At 37.7% G+C, this 10,788-nt stretch overlaps 1 protein-coding gene across 4 annotated transcripts in view; it reads right to left on the bottom strand.

Annotated features, from left to right (window-relative positions):
- Positions 1 to 1,413: 1,413 nt before the first annotated feature.
- HDAC6 (histone deacetylase 6) overlaps positions 1,414 to 10,788 on the bottom strand; it is a 95,707-nt gene continuing 86,332 nt past the window's right edge. For all 4 annotated transcript variants that reach the window (XM_076197804.1, XM_076197803.1, XM_076197806.1 and 1 more), the window contains exon 31: positions 1,414 to 10,212. In XM_076197804.1, coding sequence (XP_076053919.1) covers positions 10,141 to 10,212 — 72 coding nt within the window. In that variant the 3' untranslated portion in view covers positions 1,414 to 10,140. The remainder of the gene's footprint in view (positions 10,213 to 10,788) is intronic.

Genomic DNA, 10,788 nt, shown 5'->3' with positions numbered 1-10,788 from the left:
AACATGAAAATAAAGCAGTTCGACATACTAAAGAAAAACATAAGGGAAACAGAGAACACAATGGAAGTGGCAGAAAACTAAGAGTGTCTTACACAAATATAGATGGATTGATAACAGGATTGAATGAACTGAATGATTATTTGAAAGAAAAAGAACCGGACATAATGGGAATTGTAGAAACAAAATTAAAAGGCCCACTACCACCCAACAGTGTAGGACATGATACATACAATTATTGGATTAGAAACAGAGAGAAAAAACAAGGGGGTGGAGTTATGTTCCTGACAAAGAAGGATATAAACGTGAAAGGTGTCATATATGGAAAGAATACAGTAGAGATGATTATGATAGAAGTGGAAGACCGAGATAAGAAGAGCAGAAAATTTGTGATAAACTATGTGCCTCCGAAAACAGCCTCATGGGAGGAGAATGAACATAAAAGTATGTTAGAGGACACAAAGATAGCATTAACTAAAATAATGGAAGACGGAGGAAGAATAGTTATGATGGGCGACTTTAATTGCAAAGAAATCTGCTGGGAAGAAATGACAGTAAAGAGTGGTGATGACTCATGGGGAAATGCTCTACTTGAGATGATTACTGACCATTCAATGACACAATGGATACAAGAGAACACTAGGTATAGAAATGAAGAAGAACCATCGAGGCTAGACTTAATAATTACATCTGAACCTAGAATAGTGGACAAGATTGAATATAAAACACCAATAGGTAAAAGTGACCACATATTGATTGAACTGGAACTTAATGAAGAAAAATATATGAAAAGAAATGAACAATATAGAAAAGGAAGAATGATGTATGAAAAAACAAACTTTGATAAAATAAGAGAATTCTTCCAACAAGAAAACTGGGAAGAAATATACAAAGAAGAAACATCAGTGGAAGAGAAATGGAATATTTTGACAAAAATTTACAAAGAAGGAGTGGAAAAGTATGTCCCAAGACAAAAACAAGAAAAAGAATATGTAAAATGCTGGTACAACAAAAGTTGTAGGGAGTTAAAAGACAAAAGAGACAAAGCCTGGACCGGATGGAAAAAAGACAGAAGACCTGAAAAATGGAAAATATATACTGGTTATAGAAATGAATATGTACAAAAGTGCAGAGAGGAAAAAAGAAAATATGAAAAAGATGTTATAGAAAAGTGTAAAGATCAACCAAAACTATTCTACAGATTTGTAAACAATAAACTGAAAAACAAACAAGACTTGGAGAAATTAAGACAAGGGGGAGTTGAATACACTGAGGAAATGGAAAATGGCAGAAATTATGAACAAACATTTTAAATCAGTGTTTACAAGGGAAAATATACAACCTGAAGAGATTGAGTGGAAGGAAAAAGTCCCCCCTATGGAAGAAATAGAAGTAACGAAGAATGAAATATTGACACACTTGGGTAATTTTGATGTCAGAAAATCGCATGGGCCAGATGAAATAGCAAACTGGATTCTGAAAGAATGTAGGAATGAACTGGCAGACAAAATACATAGCATAATAAGCAGTTCCTTAAAAGAAGGAAAAGTTCCAGAAGATTGGAAAAAAGCAAATATAGTACCTATATATAAAGGAGGAAATAAAGAAGAACCTACCAACTATAGACCAGTCTCTCTAACAAGTACAATAGCAAAAATATGTGAAAGAATTATCAAAAGTAGATGGGTAAAATACTTGGAAAAAAACAACGTACTAAATCCAAGGCAATTTGGATTCAGACAAGGACGATCATGCGTCACCAATTTAATATGTTTCTATTCAAGGCTAATAGATATAATACAAGAAAGAGATGGATGGGCTGATTGTGCATTTCTAGACCTAAAAAAAGCTTTTGACAAAGTACCACATAAGAAGTTGCTTAAGAAATTAGAATATGAAGGAGGAATACAAGGTAAATTGCTAAATTGGATGGAAGACTTTTTGCAAGAAAGAAAAATGCGAGTAGTGATAAGAGATCAGCACTCAAAATGGAATGAAGTAATAAGCGGTGTCCCGCAGGGAACAGTTCTGGCCCCAATAATGTTTGCTATATATATTAATGATATGGATGAAGGAATTGAAAGCTATATGAGCTTCTTTGCAGATGATGCAAAATTACTGAAAAGAGTGAAAACTGAAGAAGATTGTGAATCACTACAGAGAGATCTAAATAAAGTACAAGAATGGAGTAGGAAGTGGGAGATGGAGTTCAATACAAAAAAGTGTAGTATAATGGAATTTGGAAAAAGCAAAAACAGAATAACAGGATCATATAATTTGGGAGAAGAAGGAATAAAAAGAGTAGAAAATGAGAGGGACCTGGGAGTCATTGTTATGAATAATATGTCACCTGAGAAACATATAAATAAGATTTTTGGAGAAACTTATAATTTAATAAGAACAATCAAAGTGGCATTTACATACCTGGATGAAGAAATGGTGAGGAAAATCCTAGTCACCCTGATAAGACCAAGATTGGAATATGCAGCAACGATATGGTCACCAAGTACAAAAAAATGTATAAAAAAACTTGAAAGAATACAAAGAGCAATTACTAAACTGGCACCAACACTCTCAAAACTATCATATGAAGAGAGACTACAAAAACTTAAACTACAGACACTAGAGAAAAGAAGAGAGAGAGGAGATTTGATAGCTATTTACAGAATCATGAAAGGCATAGAAATTACTGATAGAGAGAATCTGATAAAATGGGATGACAGAAATACAAGAGGACACGGAAAGAAAATAAAAAAAGACAACTATAGAAGAGATTTGAAAAAGAACAGCTTTCCTCACAGAGCAATAGACAGTTGGAACAAGTTAGATGAGAAAGTGGTGTGTGCAAAAACAATACATGAATTTAAAAATAGTTTAGATAAAATGAGATATGAAGACGGGACCTCACGAGCATAGCTCCCCTTCCCGTAAAATACAACTAGGTAAATACAACTAGGTAAATACACATCCAACTCTTTGCCCAATAGAATAGGGTACCAGGTTGCAGTGCAATGATGCTTTCCAGCCCTGGGCAAGGACTGAACTCAGACCACTGAGTTAGTAGGTGAGTAAGGTACCACTACACCAGCAAGCCATTGAGTACATGAGTGTGTGAGTGAGTGTCCATGTGTGTGTGAGACCACTGTCAAGGTACATTGATGGTGAGCCTGTAACATAGGCATCAAAGAAAGTGATTTCTTTGCTGTCCATTTTCAAGTCCCATAAACACCCTTGCCTCTCCATCTGGAGATGCTCTCCCAAAGGGTGGCTGACACTCATTATCCGGACTCCTGTATCTCTCAGTCAGTTTCAATTTCAGCTTTATTTCTTTCATCTTTCACAAATGGATAGATTGCCAATGGCAATATTGCCCATTCCTACAACTCATAGCTGGTGACAGAAACTGTGCCCCACTAATGCAACACACACTGGCAACACTACAAATTTGCTTCCAAGAGATATCTATGGGAGGGATCAAGGATCAAAGCTAGCCACTGCCAGTCAGTGAAAGTGAAGGCAACTAATATATATACATATACACACATACGCCAATGGCTTTTACCCCCTTATATGGGAGGTAGCCCAGTATGCATATATATATACATACATACATTCATATACATATATGTTATCATTATAATAATGCATACATATACCAAAGACTTTTTCCCCCTTACACAGGGGGTTGCCAAAAAGAAAATTATAATAATGATAACAATAATAATAACTGTTGCTTGGTGTTTCATTAAGTGAAAAACCCACAGCCCTACAGTGACTGGCAATGTTTGTTGGTCCCTCCAACAGAACTCTCTGGGAAGAAACTTTGGAGTGTTGCCTGTATGGTATTGGCATGGGACTGTTACTATGTTACTGGCTCAAAGAAGTAACAGGAGAGGAGCAGTTGCTGGTTGTCAGCTCTATAAGAGTGAAAGGTGTAAGAAACACTGTTTATGTTGACAGAGAGAGATCTTGGGCATAGTCCAGGGACTAAGTGTCAGTCTCTCAAGGCCGCACCTCCTGACGGGGATAAGGGGTTGATAGGTATTGAAAATGGGTAGGTTTGCTGTCCATCTTGCAGAATCACTATAAACTGGTACCTCCCATTGGTCACTATATGTATACTGTACATATATATCATATACACAATTGCAAACACATTACACTTCCATACCGAGAACTATGACGTGGTAAAAAAAATTGAATGTGAATATACACGGATGGCAGGTTACATATGAAGACATAAAGAGAAGAGATATGGTTCACAGGGTGGTGGAGTTGAGATGGAGGATTCTGGCTGGGATGGACATCTGATATCTACATGGATGAAGACTTAAAGAAATGAAAGGACTTGGACAAAGGGAATAAGATAAATCAATGAATTTGTTGCTCCTTGTCTTTCTTGCAGAAGACATGTAGAATAAAATATGATTGGAGGCTAACCCACAGTCCCTGTGGATGATGTAACTACTGCTGGGAGATAGTGAATGAGCTGCAGGATTCAACAAATTTGAAGGAATATAAGGGAAGAAGGAACCAACAAAAGAACAGAAAAAAAAAATGGGAAAAAGGGAGTGAAGGCGAAACCAAGAATGAATGCTAACAAGAAATCTATGAGAGGACCTAATCCCTGTTGTTAGTTTCTGTGGGGCTGTGGGTTTCCAGTCTCTCTCTCTCTCTCTCTCTCTTTTTCTCTATCACTCACACACATTGTAAATTAAATTTCTTGAAGGGCAAGGTGTGATAAAAAGTGGATGCTCCTTATATTCTAGTCTCCTTTCATATAAGGGGTGAAGAACTTTAGTCCCATGCCACCCATTTTTTTGGTTTTGTTTTGGAGACTGAATGAAATGCACACACACACACATATGCACACACTGGATGCGGAGAGAGACGAAAACGGGTCACTACGAGCATAGCTCTCGTCCCATAAAATATAACTAGGTAAATACACACACACACTGACACCCACCCACCTGACAGACATATCAGTAAGACTGGGAGAGATGTATGGACAGCTGCAGAACATATAGTAGGTTTTTCATTACATGGATGAAGAGATGATGAAAAGAGCTCATAAAAACTCTGATCCATCCAAAACTGAAATATGCATCTGTGGCGTGGTCTCTACACAGTGAAAAATATAAGCAAATTCAAGAGAATTCAGAGGGCAGCTTAGCAGGTAAATCATGAGAAAAGACTAAAAGCATGGGATTTGCCAACGTTGAAAGTTTGAAGAGAAAAGACATGACATGATTAGGGGTGAGAGGGCTTTAAGAGGTCATGAGAACAAATTGAGAAAGACTAAATGTTTAAAGGATATGAAGAAATACAGTTTTCCATACAGATACATAAATCCTTGGACTATCTTAAAAGTCAATATATCCCAAGTCTGAACAATACATGAACTCAAATCCAAGTATGACAATTGGAAAACAAGGATAAAGCCCAAGTTGGAACCATTCATTAATTTGAATCTAGGAACGATAATAATTGGAGATTAAGAAACCCACACGAGTATTGCTCCTTTCTTGTATACCACAATTAGGTAAATACATACATACACACACACACATTTACATTAATAAACCGTTACATTCATAAGTACACTTATGTTCTGTTAGTGTATCACCCACAATAATTTTTCTGGTAAAGTGAGACCAACTACTGTGTGTGAATGGAAGGATTTGCCTAGACCAAAAGGCATCATTCAAAGGAAAAGCAGCACAACTTGTAATCATAAATGATGAAGACCTCGTGTGGAGTTGCAAGCTTCACCTCAAACACTGTTCACATTTAGTCTTTCAATAAATAGAACTTAACTATGCCCAGGACCAGATTAATCTCTTTGGGAAACCAAGTTTTTACTCTGATACGAGGACCCCCTGCCACATCAAAGAATATTCAAATGTGAAGATTCTTATTGACTATCATAAATCTTTTATGTAATGCCAAATATTGAGATTTTTATTTGCCCGTTCATTCATTATATTTTTTTCATACACACAATTTTCTACATAATATGGGGGGTAGGGGTGCCCATAAAAGAGTGGGATCCCCGAGATGCGACATAATTAATCTTGTGGTTAATTCGACTTTGCCTATCTACACCTACTGAGCCAAAGCCTCACCAAGTCTGTGCATTCTGTGCATTTCCACCCACTGGCAATATTTAGTTAAATAATTTCAAAGCTTAGAAAATAAGTACCAGCATAAATACACAAACTTAATGTAAACAACTGGCAAAGGCACATTATGCCTATAGAATAGAGCCTCTTCAATACATGACATGTTTCATGGATGAGTTTTGTTGATGGGCATGTGACTTTATGTATACGAGTGGTCAAACTCTGGTTCTTTCTTGTTAGAGATATACAGCCCTCATGATAGCTGCCCACAGCCATCCAGCAGGACCATAGTAAAAACATATTAATGCCTATGTTGTGAAAGTGTGAAAGAGTATAAGATGACTTATTCTGCGTCTACTGTGTGGGAACTCCACCTAGGGCATATGGTGTAAGTTTCCAGGGTAATTTTGTGTTGGTAATGTTTTGGTTCTGGGTGGTCAGCTGAATGTAGGTAAGGTAATCTGATTCCTGTGTGTCTGACAGGTGTCTTGATTGATAATGACTACCTTTAGCCCAAAATCCACCCCTCAGGTATATAAAACTGTTTGCCCTGTCATGCCAGATGGTGCATAGCTGTAGCCAAAGCCGATACTGGGCCCTGTGGTCCTATGAGCTTGGAATATTGGGGCAAGTAACAGGCACTATGAGGAATTTGAGTGAGGTGTGGGACATAAATCTGTGACTTGAAGGACACAAGACCTACATATTTCTTACTGCATTACCAGCAGACAATTAACCTTTCCCTGAACAAAATCTGTTGAGTATGTCACTATGATGACCAGATTAAAAAAAAACTATGATAAACACAGGAAAATGACAGAAGTTGAGGTGCAAGGACTAATGAAAGGGAATATGAAAACTGACATCTTCCAAGAGTTTGGAAAGGTTATGAGAAAAGATGGGGGGGAAGTCACGCTAACCTTTTCAACAGAATGATGCGTTGTAGATTTTGTTTTTGACGATTTTACTCAGCCAAGGGCGAGACTTGGAGGAGGGGATGGAGTAAGTCGATCAATCAGGACACATTTTTGTCCACAATTTGACCATAATCTTCGTAAAATTACCAAGTTCAACTGGTACACCACTGCATTAAAGGTTACACATACTCCATGATATTTTATTGAAAATGGAAGAATGGGGAGTAAAGGACACAAGTACAGGATGAAAAGAGAATAGGAACATACGTACTGTACAGTGGATGGACACAGGAAGCAAGTAGACCAGAACAAGAGAATTGGAAGTCCTGTAGCACATGTAGATTACATAAGAAGTAGAGACCTATAAATGAAAACACAAAACTTCGTTTTTCAGCGATTCAGTCTCTCAGATAGGGTCACACCAAAGGTCCAACTTCCACATATTAACAAAAACCTATCTACATCTGTGTGGTTGAATCCAAACCAGTAAAACACTAATCACAGCATCAATTGTAAATATCCCTTACAATATGAGAGGGAACTGGCATATTTTGCTACCTGCGATATTACAGCAAGACATTTTATGAGGACAAATTTAAATTCTGGGACTTTCCCACACCCAAAATGACAAATTCCTTGTACACTGTTGTAGAAGTTCAATTATTGACTTAAGGGTACATGCATACACATATACATTAAAACAGTTTATGTATACTTCCAGAGAATTAGATATATGCACTTACATACATAATTATGTTCTGGGTACTGTATATGTACATACCAAAGGTGCATTCCCCTATGTCTTATAGCCCTTTTTGTAATAAGTGGTACTTATTCTGGCTTCTGCTCATCTATTCCCTTCAACTGTGAGATCCATTTGGTAGCAAAGATGTTACAACTGAATACACACATACATATACCAAATGCTTTTTCCCCCTTTGGGAGATAGCCAAAAAACAAAGGCTTAGAAACCACTCCCACCCATTCCATCCCCTACATATTCCACTCCCCTCTACCCTCTTCCCTCCCTCTTATCTTGGCACCTCCTGGATGACGGGTCATCCCTGCATCTTGTCCACTGCCCTGGGTCAGAAGCAGTGCTGCGAGACATAGACAACTGAACACTGCTTCTAAATATGAGAACCAAACAGCAAAAGCTGGAGTGAGTGGTAGTAGGACAAGAAATATATTGTCAATAAAGGTCTAGGAAAAGCCATTTACTTTGTTCTAATACCTGATATTTCTGACCAATTAAGAAAGATCTTCAGACTTTAGTGGGCTATATACAATCTCATAACCTACTGAAAATTATGGCCCACATTGAACAATTTGTTTTAATACCAGGTGATTGCAGAATTGTGGGTCTTCTGCAAAAGAGAGCAGGGACAAGATTGACTGACCAGATTACTGTATTCAGCAATGGGCCTTCAGGTCTAACACAGAAGGCACAGAAGACGCTACATTACAATGTCCTGCACTCACTCCCAAAAGCTCCACAAAATCTATTCTCTGAGTGGCTTTGTGAAGTCTGACTCTGTGGCTGTGACTGGTTTCCTGGGGGTCATTGTTCCCTTACGCGAGATAACTGGGGCAATGTGTTGATTGATTAACTGGACTATACACTTTCTTATCTAACCCACTGAAAATTGTGAGCCACTTCATTATCTGATGCTAACTATAACAAAAAAATTCTTATTTGATTTTCATGAAATTCATTTAGATCTAAATATTATCTCTCTTGGCCTGTTCCACAAGTTAACGTGTCAGTATTGAGAACGGTTTCTTAATATCCTTTAGGCAGGCAGTATCTTTCAATTTCGACAAATGACTTCATGATGCTCTCTCATACCAAACATTGAGGTCCTCCCTATCAACTATCTACTCCTTCTCTTGATCTAAACACTGCAATCCTGTCACCCTTCTTTCTCCTCTCTGTTAGTGATGGCAGCCCAATACTTCCAACTTTTTCTTACATGGTTTGTCTGCTAGGCTGTGGGTCAATTTGGTTGCTGCTCTTTGTATTCTCTCGATCGTATTTATATCCTTCATTTTGTGAAGGGATCAGACCATTGCTTCACATTCAAATTTGGGGTGGATTAGGTTCAACAATATTCTTTTTATCATCTTTTTGTCAGTATGTACGTACATACATAATGCCAGAAATGAATATTATGTACGTGTCTTCTGATGTTTTTTCTGACCCAGGGCAGTAGGAAAGATGCAGGGATGACCCATTATCCAGGAGGTGCCAAGATAAGAGGGAGGGAAGAGGGTGGAGGGGAGTGGAGTATGATAGTGACAGAATGGGTGGGAGTGGTTTTTATGCCTTTGTTTTTTGGGTACCTCTCTTATAAGGGGGGGAAAAAGCTTTTGGTATATGTATGTATGTATATCAGTATGTATGTAGATACATAGTGCCAGAAATAAATATTATGTATGTTTAGTGCATAAATTATACATCTAAACAAGTATACATATAAGATATGGAAAGGCGAGTGTTGTGCAGTGTACACCGATTTCCCATTTGGTGTGGAAAACGCTGGGCCTTGAGAGGCTGTTGCTGACAAGGAGGGTTGTACCCTCGTACTGGCTCTGCACAATCCTTCTTCCCACCAACAGACCTCTGTTTAAGCATCACAGCTGCTTAGGTTGTCAGGCACATGCATGGCATTCCATCTAATTATCCAAGTAATCTACATTTGCTAGCTTAACATGTAGTGGAAAAATAAGCTCAATTAATATCTACCGTAGATTTTTTCACATTCTAAACCATAGCATCTGTAATAGTTCAATAAAGATCAAAAGATAACAATCCTTGCAAGCCTGTGAATCACAAATTTTCCTTTGATGAAAAGAAAGTGTGTGAAGGTAAGAAAAATGTATTTTTACATTATGTTGTGCCCAATGATACAAATAAAACGTACATGAATGAAAAGAAAAATGAAAGAACATGAAAAAAAAAAAAAAAACATTATAATGATGGACTGAATGTCTCCTTTTGGTAAAACCAAGATTGGCATAATGCCAAATTAAAAGTTGCTCATTGTTACGACAAATGAAGTTGCAGCTCAAAGCAAGCAGGAGATGGCGGATGAACTCCACTACTGCCAAGCACTTGGGACATCTTCCCCAAACTTGTCCAGATGTGCGGCTCGTTTGGCGGCATACAAACGCTGCAGAAAGAAATTGTTATAAAATACGTTAGTTTTATTGTCGATAACACAAAGTCCTCAGGATTATTACCTGAAGGGCCTTCAATTACAGTTAATTCTCTCAACTGGGACTCTAAGATTAAAAAAATCCCATATTCAGAACAACACCAACCCAACTATTCATTCTCCCCGTTTTTAACCTTCACATACGCTCCACTAATCGTGTAAAAACTTTTGTCCACCTTCAATGGAAATGAGCTTATGTGCTTTTTTGCATTATCCTCGGCAATTGTAATTGTTATTTCGAACTATGTATTCTTTTCATTATCTGCATTTCATGTATGTGATTCATTGCCAAAGAAATTTATTATTATAAATCTGCAACATGCTCCAAAATATGTCCCTGTCATAGACTTTCTCCAAATCCATGAGAATTCAAGACCTCCTTATCCTTTACCAAAAACTCCTTGCATATCTGTCTTATTGGAAAGACCTAATTCATGTCTCCTCCTCTCCTAAAGTCACAATGCTTTTCCCCAACTATTCTCTCTGGACAAGGAAGCTCGCTGGCTGAGCGGGCTAAGGCGTCGTTACTTT

The sequence above is a fragment of the Oratosquilla oratoria genome, chromosome 14 (assembly GCF_046742065.1).
Source record: "Oratosquilla oratoria isolate Oo_2021 chromosome 14, ASM4674206v1, whole genome shotgun sequence".
Classification (NCBI taxonomy): Eukaryota; Metazoa; Arthropoda; class Malacostraca; order Stomatopoda; family Squillidae; genus Oratosquilla; species Oratosquilla oratoria.
The sequence above is the reverse complement of the archived record's forward strand: the minus strand, read 5'-3'. Positions and strand labels throughout refer to the sequence as shown.